This window comes from Sardina pilchardus, chromosome 21, assembly GCF_963854185.1.
Source record: "Sardina pilchardus chromosome 21, fSarPil1.1, whole genome shotgun sequence".
In the NCBI taxonomy this organism is placed as follows: Eukaryota; Metazoa; Chordata; class Actinopteri; order Clupeiformes; family Clupeidae; genus Sardina; species Sardina pilchardus.
In genome coordinates this window covers 15,731,159-15,748,041 of record NC_085014.1, presented here as the reverse complement: position 1 = coordinate 15,748,041, position 16,883 = coordinate 15,731,159, and the positions used below count along the sequence as shown (strand labels likewise).

Below are 16,883 nucleotides of genomic sequence, written 5' to 3'. Positions count from 1 at the left end.
TAGACCTTACTGGACTCCAGATGGTGGAAGTGACTCTCTCGCTCGCTCGTAGTTTCTCTCTCTCTCTCTCTCTCTCACTCTCTCTCTCTCTCTCTCACTCTCTCTCTCTCTCTCTCTCTTTCCTTTCCTCTTCTCCTTTGTCGTGTCAGAGTGCATCCGTCAGGGCACAGCCGGCGCCACGAACGCACAACCGAGCGAGCGAGCGAGCGAGCGAGCGAACGAACGAACGAACGAGCGAGCGAGCGAGCGAGCGGACGGATGAATGGGCGAGCGAGTGAGCAGCTCCGCAGTCGTCACCCATGTGTCGGCGGCCTCGCAGGCGTGGCACATTCTGCACATGACTCTCCCGGCCTGCGCCCATATGGCGAGGGGGCCCCTGAGCGATGGCATGTGTCACCCCTGAGCATACGGCGCCCGGGTGAAAAGGCACAGTGGACCGAGATAGCAGGACGGATGTTTTTAAATGCAAAACATGATCCCAGAAATGATCTCATGAAAGAATAGGTTAGTAGAATGTGTGCGTTTTTTTACATCGGAGTCAAAAAGGGCACTTGTGGGTATGACTAAGGTATGACAGAGGCTTTTCATGACCAACACGACTGGATCTATAGAGATCTATTCATGGTCACCTCGCTACCATACACATCACTGTTTTGTTTCAAGACTAACATCCTGGCACACCAGATTCATCACTACCTTGACAACACTGTAGACTCATCACTACTCTCAATATTAAAAGAGCACACTACACTACATTACATTACATTACACTGCACCACACCACACCACACCACACTACACTATACTACAGTACTATACTACACTACACTACACTTCACTACACTACACTACACTACACTACACTACACTACACTACACTACATTACATTACACCGCACCACACCACACCACACCACACCACACCACACCACACTACACTATACTATACTACAGTACGATACTACACTACACTACATTACACTATACTACACTACACTGCACCGCACCACACCACACTACACACTACACTATGCTACACTATACTACACTGTACTATACTATGCTACACGATACCACACCACACCACACCACACCACACCATACCAAACTACACCACACCACACCATACTGTACTATACTACACTACACTTGTCATCACTACTCTTGCTCAGTACTTTGTGTGTGAATAGACTCAATATACCTGCATACCAGACACATCACCCCCTTGCTTGCACACGGACAGAGGGCGCTGAATATTAATGTCAACGCTGAATGTCATAGTTCACGGGAGAGCGTTAAATGAGCGGGCGCAGATGTGGAGTGGTCTGAGGCCCGGCGAGCAGCAGGGGAGATGAGAAATGGGTTTACAAACAGCAGCACTCAGCCACGGCGCGCTCACGTCCTTAAATGGAGATGTAAATCAGAATGAATGCCATAAAACTGGAGCGACACTCACACATTTCCTCCTTGTATGTCGTTTTCTAAATAAGCTCCATCTCGTGAAAGCAACAGCCATAAACCTCCTTTTTGGGATATGATCAACTCTCTCCTTTTTTTAACCCCCCTCTCTCTCTCTCTCTTTCTTTCTCTCTCTCTCTTTCCTCTCTCCTCTCTCTCCTGCACCCTTTCTCTTCCTTCCTCTTCATTTCCTCTGATTCAGTCTTCTATTCATCTTCTTCTCTCTCTCTCTCCCCCTCTCTATTTCTGGCTCTTACTTTCATTTTTTTTCACCTCATAACCACCCCCCCACCCACCACATCTCCTCTTCCTCACATTAATTCCTCATCATCTTCTCTTTCTCTCTCTCTCTCTTTCTCTCTCTCTCTCTCTCTCCCCCCCTCATATTACTCCTTCTCTTCCCTCCCCTCTGCTCTCTTTCGTGTCCTCTACCGTTACCATGGAGTGACTCCACACTCCATTTCCCTTGTGCCCTCTGATGTCTAGATACCGGCCCAACTCTGAAACGGATCAGGCCCAGTTCCGGCGCTGATCCGGGCCGGTTCCAGACCTGAACTGCAGCCGCACCAAGCTGTAACCCCTGGGGGTTTGAGGGTGGAGGGGGAGGGGGGCGTGTCAGTGTGGGCCTCAGTCAGAGTGTGTGTGTGTGTGTGTGTGTGTGCAAGCTTTAATCGGAAAGCTAATGGTGGCCGTGTAATTTCAGCTTTGCTGCCTTTATGGAGCTGAAATTACATTACGCCACACCACATCACACACAGTCACACTCACACTCATACGCACGCAATCACAAACACACACACATACACACACACACACACACACACGTACACACACGTACATACTCACTCACAGTCACACACACACACACACACACACACACACATATGCACACACTCATGCACACACACACACACACACACACACACACACACACACATATGCACACACTCATGCACACACACACACACACACACACACACACACACATATGCACACACTCATGCACACACACACACACACACACACACACACACACACACACACACACACACACACACACACACACACACACATATGCACACACCACACCATGCACCGCACCGCACCGCACCGCAGTGCACTCCAGTCTGGCAGGCTGGTGAGTGGCGCTGCTCTCTGCAGTGCTCTAGCCTGGCCGAGTTGAGCTGAGCACATGCCCACACAATGTCTCCCTCACCCTGTCACTCCCCCCCCCCCCCGCCTGTCGCTCGCTTACTCTCACTTTCCCACTGACACACACACACACACACAAACTTACACCCACCCACCCGCTTCTCCACCTCACACAACACACACATGTATACGAATACGTACACACACCCACACCCACACACACACACACACTTACACCCACCCACCCGCTTCTCCACCTCACACAACACACACCTGTATACGAATACGTACACACACACACACACACACACACACACACACACACAAGTGTCTCTTTACTTCCCTCTTTCTGTCTATCTCTCCCATTATCACCCCCTCCTCCACTGTCTCTCTCTCTAACACATTGTCTGTATCAGTCTCTCCTTGTCATTACAAATGAAAGAGCATGACGAGGGGAAAGAGAGGGAGAGAGAGAGAGAGATTGAGACACTCTCCCTCTCTGTAACCTTTTCTCTGTATGGCTCTTCTTCGCTCTCAAAACACACAGACTATCTTTCCCCCTCCCACCATCTGTTTCTCAGTCTCTCACTTCCTTTCTGCTATCTATCATTTTCCATCTTTCCATTTGTATCTCTTGCACTCTCTTCCATTTGTATCTCTTGCATATCTCTCTTTCCTCCAACTGTTTCATCGACTCTTTCTCTCTTTCGCTGCTGCCAGCATTCTGGAACATCTGTGTGTGTGTGAGAGAGAGAGAGAGAGAGAGAGAGAGAGAGAGAGAGAGAGAGAGAGAGAGAGAGAGAGAAAGACAGAGAGAGAGAGGCCAGAGGGAGGCATGCCAAAGTCTAGAACTTTGTTATGTTTAAACGTAACAAAGCCCACTGACGCTATCTGAGGTTATCTGCCATTTCTAAACAAGACAAACTAATATAGCCGATTTAGCTCCTATCTGGCTGATAAAAATGTCAAATTAATGACATGATAATATACATAGAGTCACTGCTGATTAGAATGTCACTGAAAAGTTGTCATTGTTGTGCCTTGAACCAGCTCTAAATAATATCTTTCACCGTTTTGATGCTAACTCTGTGAGCGGAGGCGCTAGTGCATTAGATGCATTCCACGACTCGCCACTGAAAGATGCTGTCAGTGAGAGTTTGGCTTTATTGGCCGGAGTGTTTACTGCAGCGAGTGTGAAGAGAGAGGGGGGAGCGAGCGCACGAGAGAGAGAGAGAGAGAGAGAGAGAGAGAAGGAATGATGGAGAGAGAGAGTGAAGGAGAGAAAGAAGGGGAGAGGGAGAATGTGAGAGAGAATGCAGCAAGCAAAAGGTCACTAGTTGAATGCCCTGCAAGATTTCACCACACTTTTCGTCTTTCCCTGCGATCCCCCCTTTCTCTCTCTTCCTCTCTCCATCCCTCTCTCCTTCTGCCTCCCCCTCTCCCTAACCTTTTTACCCCTTTATTCCTTCTGCATCATCACGGGAGAGTGTGCTCCTGACAGTCATGGCGTGTCCTGCGTATCCCTTGGAGACGGCCGCCAAGATGAGATGACCAACTGGGCGCCCTGCTTAGAAGCGTAGCGTGGCAGAGCACAGCTGCCCCTTTGCCTGCCTGACCACAAATGACCCTGAGGCCAGCACGCCCCTGTGTCCAGCACGCCCCTGTGTCCAGCATGTCTCTGTTTTTTCAACAACATATAACAATGAAATACATCTTCTTTCACTCGCTGCCAGCCCAGCTTACGAGTCTAAGCCCACACCCACAGCAGTCACGTCAGACAGGAATGCATGTGCAGAACAGGAAAGACTGTTGTGTGTGTGTGTGTGTGTGTGTGTGTGTGTGTGTGTGTGTGTGTGTGTGTGTGTGTGTGTGTGTGTGTGTGTCTTCCTGACCACAAATAACCCTATGTCCAGAGTGCTGCTGCAAGGCACTGCTGTACCTAAAGGCGTGGATGTAGTTTTCATTAAACACATAATGTTTGTTGTCTGTTTGGGAAATGCAATGCTACAGTATGTGATGCTATAGCTATGATTATGCTTGGCTCCGTCACTGTGGGGGTTTGCGGTGCTGCGATGCATGTATGTGTGTGTGTGTGTGTGTGTTCATAATTTGTGTACAGCTGTGTGTGAGTGAGAGAGAGAGAGAGTGAGAGAGAGTGTGTGTGTGTGTGAGAGTGTGAGTGTGTGTGTGTACGTGTGCACACACGTCTGAGTGGATGAGGATGAGGGAATGTGGGTGATGCAGTCCAGGGACAGTGGGAATTTGTTCGCTCCCATGATATTTCCACAACACACTCATCACCTTTTTTTTTCTCCGCACAGCAGAAACTCCGACTTCCCATCTCTGTGAAGTTATTTTAGACTCGGCCCAAGTCCCCACTCCTTCATCAGACTTCATCAAACTAATTATTCGTCCGGAGCGGTTTTTTTTCCTCCTCTCTCTCCACCAGAGGCGACTGATGAAAACAACCTGACAGCCAGGCGATATCCATCTACGCCATGGTGTGTGTCAGAGCAGCATATTCAGCACACCAGGGAGGTGACACACACACACACACACACACGCACGCACGCACACACACACACACGCACGCACATACACGCACACACACACACACGCACACACACACTCCTACGCACACGCACACATGCACGCACACACACACACACACACACACACGTTCGCACACACACACACACACACACACACACACACACACACACACACACACACACACACACACACACACACACACATAGGCCTCCTGGTGCCTGTCTTAGTCTACAAGATAATTGCTTTTCCTCTGTTATGTCCACGTAGCATTATTCTAGCGATGAATCAATCATGCCAAGGCAACACACACCACCCTGTAATAGATTTTGTTTTCTTTGAGGGGTTAAGTGTGTGTGTGTGTGTGTGTGTGTGTGTGTGTGTGTATGTGTGTGTGCGTGTGTGTGTATGTGTGTGTGCGTATCAGTGATACTTGAGTCTGTGTGAAGGAATCTAAGTGATAGCAAAAATCATATTAAATTCATATCACCTCTGCATATGTGTGTGTGAGAGAGAGAGAGAAAGAGAGGGAGAAAGAGAGAGAGAGAGGTAGAAAGAGATTGGGAGAGAGTTTCATGTCACAGGGTTTGTGTCACATGAGTCGGTGCGAGTGATGTGTGGATATGAAAACTGCCGGCGGAGGTGGAGTGTGTGTCTGGGTTGTGTCCACTGCCTCCCTCGTCTGCTCCCTCTCACACTCTCCACTGTCTCACCGTAACCTCTCGCCTCTCCTCCCTTCCTCCCTATCCTGTCCCTCCATGATCTCTCCTTCTTTCGTTCTTTCTCTCTCCCTCTGCGTCTCGCTTTCTCGCCTTGTCTGGCCCTCTCTCTTTCTCTCTTTCTTTCTATCTATCTCTCTCTCTCTCTCCACTTGTCTCCCCCTCCTCTCCCTCCTTTCTCTCTTCTCTCTCCATCCGTGGTGGTGATTAGGGATGCGTGGTTTAGCTCACTGAGGTCCCTGGCTAAATGTTGACTGACCTGTAACAGGAGAGAGGACATGGAACACACACACACACACACACACACACACACAGCACAACACAGCACAGCACACTGTCATAGGCAACGCTCACACTATAGTGATACACACTTACACCACAGTACATGGGAAAATGTGTGATTATGTTAGCCTGTGTGTGTGTGTGTGTGTGTGTGCTTCTCTGCCTCTAGGCACCTGTCCCTACAAATCCCTTATCCCTTTTACAGGATCCTTATCTTGACTTCTTAAAGTATTGCATTCCCCATTCCCCATTCCCATGGTGTATGAGTGTGTGTGTGTGTGTGTGTGTGTGTGTGTGTGTGTGTGTGTGTGTGTGTGTGTGTGTGTGTGTGTGTGTGTGTGTGTGTGTGTGTGTGTGTCTGTGTGTGTGTGTATGTGTATGCGTGTGTGTGAGTGTGTCTATGTGTGTGTGTACATGAATGTGCATGTGTAGCAGCTGAATGTGTGGGCAGTCTAGCTGCATTGCATAACTTGTGAGTGTGTGTGTGTGTACGCGTCTGTGCATCTGTGCGTGCATGCGTGTGTGTGTGTGTGTGTGTGTGTGTCTTGCCAGCAGGGTATCTGAGCTGCAGACAGAGCTGCGGCGGTGTGCTCCAGTGCTTAGTCGCGAACTGAACAGCTTTTCAGCGGAATCCCGCTTTCAAAGAGGCTCAGGCGCCTGTTGAGCCCAGCATGTTTGTTTTCCCCGAATGACTGGACTCACACAAGCCAAAATTAGCAAAACTGCTAAACAGCATCGTCGGTAAGCCCCGAAGGCTGTGTTTTCTACAAAACAAAAATCACCATGAGAAACATGGTCTGTGGATGTTATTGTTTTCATCACCTGGATGGGTCACAAGACATATGGGTATAGTGACATTTTGCCAATTCATGTGCGTATATAAGAACCTCTCATTTTCATTTAGAACTACGCCAGCTCAGTGCTATTGGCAGTCGAACAAATGCAACATTTTACAGAGATTTCCCAGTTTTCTTTTTAAAGCATGGTTTCATTTGCATATTCATCCACTACGTTGAATATTTCCCTCGTTCCCAATCTGCTTTGAGGTGCTTTTTATTTCTCGCAACACTCTCAAACATCCACACACGCTCCGTTGGGAATGATTTGCCTCTTGTGTGCCCTCCATACATGTGTATTTCTCTAAATATAACTTGTCCACCCCTTTGGGTAGCTTCCACTGAGGCAACTCAGAGGTGCTGCACTAACCTCTTCAGCATAATGAAAGCAGAGGTGGGTAAACCCAAAATGTAAAGAAAAATGTACTGTCTGAAGCCAGGGTTACTTGCTGCACCTATGAAAGGTTCTGTAGCGTGTGTGTGTGTGTGTGTGTGTGTGTGTGTGTGTGTGTGTGTGTGTGTGTGTGTGTGTGTGTGTGTGTGTGTGTGTGTGTGTGTGTGTGTGTGTGTGTGTGTGTGTGTGTGTGTGTGTGTGTGTGTGTGTGTGTGTGTGTGTGTGCGTGTGCATGTGCGTGTGTGCATGTGCGTGTGCCTGTGTGTGTGCGTGTGCGTGTGTGTGTGTGTGTGTGTGTTTGTACAGTATGTATGTGTGTTTGTGTGTGTGTTCATGTGCGGTATAGTGACAAGTGAGGCCTGCAGACATGTCCTAAGGGCTGAAAGCTCCCATCACACATATGGCTTTTTACAGTAAATTGAGTCTAATGGTGGATGGACATACTGTACCTAAAATGGAACACATAATACACTCTGTATCACATGATTCCAGTACACCTATACTAACATGCTGAAATATGCATGAACGTTTTACAGGTTTTACATAATAATATGGAACGTGACAGTCATACACTTTTGTAATTACACTATTATGATCAGTTGATCAACAACAACATACATCCAACGGTTGTTCGTTTTGCATTAAAACAGATTGAGTGCTTAAAGTAAAGCAAAGTAAAGTAAAAAGAGCATTCTAAGGATGAAGATCTGATGTGATTTATTCTGTTTTTTAAGACAAGAGCCATTGTTTTGAGGCAAAGCTGCTGTCCTTAGGTGCAGTGAGTTTGCTGACTGGTGAGTTTCAGTACATTAAGCTGTGTGCGGATGATGAATAGGCCTGACCTCACATCCTGTCACTGGGCGTACACCTGCTGGGGCAGTGCTCACTGGGGAAAGACATAAACTAAACAAGATGAAGATTGACTGCAACATATTATTGATCCGGTGGCAACTGCTTTTTAAAGTGCTTTTTAAAATCTTGATTGAATTATGGAGCTGATCATTTGGGATGATTGGGTGAATTAACAGCTTCAACAAGATTTACTTGAGAGAGACTAACTACTGTCAAAATCACAAGTCAATTATACTTCACAACGTTATTAGCGATAGATTTTGTTGAAAAGTTTGATGTTTTGGTTGCCTGTTCCTTCAGTAATTCTCCCATCTTTATACCTTACGGAACAACTTTCTATTTTCTTTCTAGCACCTTCTTTGCTATAATTATCCAAATCCATTTCTTGTGCTGTTGTCCCTAACAAGATGTAAATCAATGGAGGTGTGTGTCCTGCTTACTGGCCGACGCTTTAAGAGCCTTTGGTCAACTCTGTTTTGCTCCAGTCCCTGAAAATTAACCTTGTCATCCATCTTTCATGGCTACACATTTCAATGGCTACCCGATGGACCTGAATGCTTTGATCAATATAGAAGACAGGGATGGGTGGTTTCCGTTGTTCACGAGAGGAAGAGAACTTAATTTGATTTGTTATGTTGATTTTATTTCCCCACACACCGGCAATTCATCAATGGTAGCATTTCTCCTCTGTGCGAATAGGAGGGTGCAACTCTAGTCTAATTACTGAGATTAGTAGCAGCCAGCAGGGTAATCAGCTTTGACAGAGCCTGTTATATGTTTGTCCTTGTTTCTATTCTGGACCTTCCTTCGGTCAGCCTTTGAAGTGAGTAAGGAGGAAGCGGACCCAGTAAACGAACGAGGGAGAGAAGGAGAGAGTGAGATGGAAGGAGGGAGAGAGAGAGAGGAAATTAAAAAGAGAGAGCAGGAGAGGAGAAAGACAACGACAAAACACGGAGGATGAGATAGAGGAAGGGAGAGGGAGGTAGTGAGAGAGAGAGAGGGAGAGAGAGAGAGAAAGACTGGGCATCTCATGCTGAAGAAACTGTGTGCAGGAGAGAAAAAAACAAACATGATAATCTGGTTTAATACTCCAAACGTTTCATCTTGCACTCGCTTCTCTCTGGCTATCACACAATGTACATCGTCTTCCCCTTCTCTCTCTCTCTCTCTCTCTCTCTCTGCTATGCATCTCTTCAGTCTATCGCTCTTTCTATATATCTATAGTACCCCGTTCATAATTACTAGCTCCAACAGATGAAGGTATGGGATTAGGATGTAACAGATTTTTAATAGTTGCCATTCACACCGGCCAGAAAGATTTACATCAACATATTTCTGAATAACAAATACTGCAAGGATTATCTCCTCCACTCTACGCGCCGCGACAAAGAAGAAAAACTGAAAAACTGGTAAATGTTCATAAACTGGAGAAAAGAAAAACACAGTACTGTTGCAAATGTTCAGCCACGTAGTGCTGAAGTTATCCACGGTATTACCTAATCATCACCGCATCTTAAATCTTTCTCAATAATAACATTATTCTCTATTTATTAACAAAGCACTTTTTGATGAATAGATGTAAAAAATGAGAAAGAATACAAATATAGAGGAAAAATATTACAAAAAACTTTAGCATGTAACCATTTGACAAAAAAGATGACAAAAAAATAATAGCTTTTTTAATAGATTAAAAGTTTTTTTTATTCATGTTATGGGTTTGACACTAAGATTTAGTCTGCACACAAACACCACTGTGAACAGATGCTAGGCTGACGCTATCCTCAGGCTTCAGCAATTACAATAAATGGCACTTTCAATAACGAGCAAGCTCGACGTTACGTTATGTGTCTCATAATGTGATAACACCACTGATTCGTCTTTGTGAGGGGAACCATCGCCTTAGGCAAAGGGTGAAACATATTGTGTTATTGTTATTGGATCTCATAATGATAAAGGATAACAATGAATGACCACACATTCCTGGTATTGTGTGTGTGTGTGTGTGTGTGTGTGTGTGTGTGTGTGTGTGTGTGTACAGTATGTGTGCTATTTATGTGTGCTATTAATGTGTCATGTGGTACTTTTACTGAGGTAAAGGATGCTGTTATTGTCCTGAGGGGATCACCTGAAACAGTATGCTCTACCCTCACCACTAAAACCTGCTTTTTAAAAAAGTTTAATTTCAAAAACAAAAACATAATATACCAGCCACACTGCTGCTACAGTGTGAATGAAAAAGAGAAAAAAATGGGAAACTTTGGAAACTTCTCTTCACAGACTGTACGAAAGAACTATTATCACAATACACAGAAGTAAAATATCTTCAAAGCTAAACGTAATATGCAGATTTACTCTCATGAAAAAAAAAGTTTCAAAAATGGCTGGCGATTGGCCAACAAAAGAGGCCAACCATCATCCAAATGATTCCTCACAGCAAAAAAGAAAAAAAATACACATAATAATAAGGATAATAAAAAGCGAATAAAAATCCTTCCCCTTTGATCAGCCAAACTGTTACATTCATGATGAGAGGAGCAGGGAAATGAATCTATGAATCTATTTGTGGTTGTGTGTGTGTGTGTGTGTGTGTGTGTGTGTGTGTGTGTGTGTGTGTGTGTGTGTGTGTGTGTGTGTGTGTGCGTGTGCGTATTCGTATGTCTGTGTGCAGGTGCATTTGCGTGTGTGTGTGTGTGTGTGTGTGTGTGTGTGTGTGTGTGTGTGTGTATGTGTATGTGTATGTGTATGTGTATGTGTATGTCTGTGTGTATGTGTATGTGTATGTCTGTGTGCCGGTGTGTGTGTGTGCGTGTATGTGTGTGACGAACATTTCACTTCTCTGCTCTGTGTGTGGGCGATTAGAGTGCTGAACGCCTCATTGCACAATCAATACCAGCAGTTCATCAGCAACAGCGGGCAACCAAAGGGGCTTTTTCTTTGGCTGCTTCCAACAAGACAACTTGATCCCTGTTCTCTCTTCTGTCTCACACTTTATGCAGTGTGTGTTTGTCCATCCACTCAGCATACACAAAAAACACACTCTCTCACTCACAGACATTCACCTACATGCAAACATGTATAGTGTGCGCGCTCAAATGCACATCAACACACAAATGCGCTCACACACACACGCGCACACACACACACACACACACATGTGCACGCACACAAACACACACACACACACAATTCAAACAATATTTTACTGTGGTAAACATCTATTTTAGCAACCACCAATACAGATAAATGTCTCTATAAGAGAGAGAGAGAGAGTGTGTGTAGAGAAGGCTCTTCAGATACAATGTGAGATTCTTTGTGTATAGCTCGCCTCTATTTCCTTGCTTTTAAGCACGCCCGGTATGATCTGTGTTCCTCGTATCATAGCAACCACTGTCCTTTATTTACATGGAGCAACTAGCCACATTTTGAGATCTGACAGATTGGTCCACCTACTTCAAAGAGTAGGGGGTGGTTTGTAAAGGTCTCCTTCCCCTAATGGTCTAAGCATTTGCACAGCTTGACAGCTTTGGTCCCAGAGACGTTGTAAAAAATATTGTTGTTGAAACTAAATCGAGCGACAGGCAGAGAGCAAGAGAGGAAGAGAGAGAGGGAGAGAGAGGGAGAAGCACCTCTTGTGCATGTCGGGAAGCTTGGCCGACTTTCTGGGAAGAGAAATAGGAGGGGGGAAAAAAACACTGGCGAGGTGTCCCAAATATTTGGTAGTCAGATGAGAAGCGTTGGGTTTTGTGGATAGTCACAGCTGCTGGGGTCAACACTCACTCCTCTAAGCCCTTTTTCGTGTGGCTCTACTGCCAGTTTTTATTTATTTATTTTTTCTCCGTTTGTTTGTTTGTTTCTTACACATACACAGCTGTCAATACAGAGAAACTCTGAACCAAACCACAGACGTCACCAGAGAGATAACAGAGCGAGAGAGAGAGAGAGAGAGAGAGAGAGAGAAGAGAGAGATAGAGAAAAATAAAAACAAGCTCACTGTCACAATTTTTTTGTGCTTCAACCAAAACAAGGAGGCCAGGAAACGTAACCACGTAACAAGTAAACAGGCGAAGGTTGCAGGATGCAGTTTCTCTGTCTGAGCAAAAAAGGATGGGATGCAGAGGTGGGCAGACACCTTGCAGCGGGGAAAGTTGGAGGCGGCCAGACATCTCCCGGCCGCAGGTAAAGAAGCGTCAGGTGGGCAGAGCCGTAGCACACTCGGGCGGGATCTCAAGCTACGAGGGGGCAGAGATGAGGAGGGTGGCGGGGGCTCTCGTAGGACACGGAGGTGGGGAGGTCAAAATGTCTAAACAGCCCCCCCCCCCCCCCACGATCTAAAACTAGAGGAGCAAGCCGTCAAGGATGTGGGCTCTGGAGGGGACGAGATAGAGTCACAGGAGGGGGGCAGGGACGAAGGGCGAGGGGGGGTGCGGGTGGGGGGTGTTTTCTGGAGGTGGTATGCGGGCAGGGGGCATGGGGGGATTTGGGTGGGGGGGGGGTTGAAGCGTCTTGTCTCACTCACGGTAGAACACGTATTCGGTGTAGCTGGTCCAGATCTTGTCGTCAGTCTGCTCGTGGGCGAACGCGCAGGTCCCCGTGGAGTTGCAGGCCACCATGTGGAAGCCGGCGTCGGCCAGCTTGTCGAAGGCCTGCTCCAGGAAGGTGAACTTCAGGTAGTAGCGCGACGTGTAGCGCTCGGGCGGCCGGTCGGGGTCGCGGCTCTCGTTGAGTGTCTCGCCGAACACCTCCTTGGCCAGCGAGGTCTTGCCGCACACCATGATGCGCGCCACGCGCCGGAACTTGGCGTCCGTCTGGCTGTCGCGGCCCAGCGTGTACGAGCCGCGGTAGCCGATGGTGATGAAGCCCGAGCGCTTGCCGTCGCCCGAGCTGGACGCCAGGCTGGCGCAGGCGGCGGCGGCGGCGGCGGCGGCGCCCAGCGTGGCCAGGTTGCGGGCCGCCACGTCGGCGCTCGGGGAGGACTCCTCGGGGTCGCTCTGGCAGCCGTCGTCGCCGAGCGAGTTCTGCTTGCTGATCTTGGGCGCCAGCATCTTGACGAGCTCGGGCAGGTTGAAGAACTCGGCCTCGCGCTGCAGCCGGCCGCGCTCGGGGAAGTGGTCGGGCAGCACCAGCTGCTGGTCCCGCATGTAGTCCAGGATGTAGCGGAACAGGAAGCCGTCGCGGTCCACGAAGAAGCGGCCCTTGGTGTCGCGCGCCAGGCCCTTGGTGCTCTTCTGGCTGAACATCTGGCACAGGAGCGAGTCGGGCACGCTGATCAGCGTGGCGTAGCGCGTGATGTACACCTGGCCGCCCACGTTCAGCTCCACAATCTCCGGGAAAGGCACCTCCTCCACAGGCAAGCCGCTGGAGTTGTCCGGCAGAGCCATGATGGCCGAGGTGGTGGTGGTGAGTGCGTCAAAGTGTATCCTCCCCGCAAATCTTCCCTCACAGTCCTGGACCAGAGAGCAAGGGCCACCCCTACTGCCCCCGTCTCAAAGCTCTCGCACTCGCACACTTCCCTCACTAATGCACAATTTTACGCGCACAGCTGCGGGCGACATACAATCTAGCAGACAACGTTTTCTAACGGTTTTCCGATGGGAATTGTGGCTTTAAGCTATTTTCTCTGTAAAAAAAGGTGGGTGTAATCGCTTGAGAGAGCTAGAGCCCAAGGGTACAATCCGATAAAAGGTGCTTTAATGCAGCAGGCGCTCCCGGTCCAGGATGGGATTTTCGAGCGCTACGGTACGCTGTGGCACGAATGTGCAAAAAAACGAACTCGACTCCAGTTAGGAACGCTCAGCGAAGAGTGGTGTCTTCATGCAGGGTAAATGTTGCCCGTCGCAACTGCTTCAGCGCTGACTCGACTATGTTGATATACTAACATACACTAAGATGAGGAGAGTTTCTAAACCGTGACTGTTTTATCCTACTGCAAAGCAAGCTTTAAACTAGGCTATTCATCACAGTGCACTCTCCAATTGTGCTTACCGCATTACATCGTCAAAGCAAAAGAGTAGACTATGTCATTTAAACTATCACATTGAACGAGGCAAAGAAGCGTCGGTCAGATGGTAACTTGCCAGAGCTCTCCTCCGTATCACTTTCTCCTTGTACTTTCTATGTACAAGGAGAGACCGTAGCCGAAGAAAATTGTGAACACGTAGTGTCCTCCAACAGTAACATACATAAGGATCTCCCAACCATCCATTGTTAGGATGCTCTTTCTCTCCGTGAGACAGCTAGACCTCTGCACCCTCCGCGATAGTGCGTCTCGTTCCTCGCACTCCGAGCAATGGTGCCCGTAATACTCTTCTTGCAAACTCCACCTACGTGACAGTGACGTCGCTTCATATCAATCCGTCTATGTGGCTGATGTTTACCTCCTATCCCAATCCGCCAACAACGCTGGCCTGGCCTAAATATTCTGAACAGGGACACACACAACACTCCAAATATTTATATATATATATATATATAAAAAATCACAATCAAAGGAGTCTGTTGGCATAAGGCTCAAAGTGTGTTTATGATTTTGAAGTAAAAGCGTCATGAAAAAAAAAACAAACAAGTAGATGATCAATAATTAATGCAAATAAATGTTTAGGGGAGCCCACCAATTTAGTCTGTCGGTGCTGGCGCGATAAAATAAAATTGTTCCGACATTTTAATTGGCCACGTAGGTTTGTTCTACAATAGTGACACCTTGCGATAGCTGGAAAGCAATGGACAGTCAATGCTCAATATATACATACAGTAGTTTCTGCTGTATAGCTTTATATTTCTATGTGTTCATTTGGCAGAGACTTTAATCCAAAGTGATTTGCGAAAATGAGGAATGACATTCAACCTGCGATGCAGAGGAGAGCTTATAACGATCACAACTACATCAAACAGTAGGCTACTATTACCAGAAGCTTTATACGTGTTGTAGTGCAGAAGGAGGAGAGGAGAGAAGAAGGGAAAATATGTGGTGAAGTGTGCAGACATCAGACTTGCAGTGTGGACATTTCCCAAAAACCTCTTCCCTAATAAATAACCAGACTGGACTGTATCGTTTTTGTTTTCTTTAATCCTGTTGACAAACAGACAAACCAACTAAACAAAACACAACTTCTTTGGTGGAAGTAAAATGGCTGTCTGTCCTAATGTTCACTAATAAGGGATCAAAAAGGCTAAGTGACCAGATCATTAACATTTCACAGGAAGCACTCACTCTACAGGGGTCACCATAGGTCAGGTCGGAGTCAGCTGATTGGCTGCCAGAGGTCGCTGTCCTATCCGTGAAAGTGCTTGCCTCACTCGAGGACAGTCCCCGGGGCAGACTGAGTCACACCCAAGTAAGAATTATGATCTAGCCGAGTCATCTCTCCTGTCAGCGCAGCCTGTGATTTAAATGGCCCCTTCATAATCCACAGCCTTCAGCCCTCGTGTTTTTCTGTCTTTCTCCAGTTGCATCACTCTCGTCACTGACACTTGGTTTACTCATTTCTCATCATGCCAGTCAATGTATGCCGCAAAGTAGCCAACAGTTCAATGAGTATGTACATTGGATTGTGTAAACCAAGGCCATTCTCTCTCTCTCTCTCTCTCTATCCCACTCACTCAGCTCTCTCTCTCTCTCTCTCTCTCTCTATCTCTTTGTCTCTCTCTCTTTCAGACATGCACGCGCACACACACACACACACACACACACACACACACACACACACACATACACACACACACACACACACACACACACACACACACACACACACTCTCTCTCTTTCTCTCTGTCTCTCTCTCTCTCCCTCCCTCATCACACTCTCTCATCACTGACATGCTGGCTGGTGTCCCACAGGTGCAGCTGGTTGGCAGTTCAGGCAGTTGAGTCCCTGTTCAGAGGATGAAAACAAAGGACAAGGTTTCAGATGAATAATAATAATAAAAAAGACTATTCACTTGGTCATGTTCCAGAGTGTTTTTTCTCTCTCTTTGAGGGTAACTGTCACTGTGGTACACAATAATCACAACAGTGAAGCATGGAAATATCTGCTTTGCACACACACTAAACTGAATACAGGGCAAAAGCTAAACAAAGATCTCCATAATTCAACAGACTTCTCTATAAAGCCAACAGGAATGGCGTAGGCAAGGGCGTAGCCCAGAGAGGAGATGGATGGGGTAGCTAAACTATGACATTTGAGAATATTCCCCGAAGATTCTTGTGTGTTCTTAACCAGAGGGCCGAGGGTCACTGTTCCCAGCCCATGAATATCTTCTGCTCTCCTCCTCATGTTAAACGTGAAAAATGGTGGAGTTTTGGGCAAAAAAACACACACACACACACACACACACACACACACACACACACACACACACACACACACACACACACACACACACACATGCCCTTCTCTCTGTTGTCAGCTGGTCACATTTCTGCACAGGCCTCTAAACCTGTCATATCTCATTTTGCACAGTGATCCCCAGCCGGATCCTTGCTGAGACTAAGTATAGCCCTCCCATGAAAAAATAATTCTGTGTTATACATTTCCCCTCTCAGGATGCACTGACAGTCCCTCGCATGTGCACTGTGCACCTCCAGTATTGTAAATCTGGAGAAGTCGGCGACTTGCTGGTACATTATCTCTCTTTTTAAAGCTG

At 47.1% G+C, this 16,883-nt stretch overlaps 1 protein-coding gene across 1 annotated transcript; it reads right to left on the bottom strand.

Moving 5' to 3' along the window:
* Nucleotides 1-9,511: 9,511 nt before the first annotated feature.
* kctd12b (potassium channel tetramerisation domain containing 12b) lies at nt 9,512-14,539 on the bottom strand. The gene has a single exon (XM_062523865.1). The coding sequence runs from the start codon at nt 13,619-13,621 to the stop codon at nt 12,752-12,754; it is 870 nt and encodes a 289-aa protein (XP_062379849.1). The 5' UTR covers nt 13,622-14,539; the 3' UTR covers nt 9,512-12,751.
* Nucleotides 14,540-16,883: the final 2,344 nt, after the last annotated feature.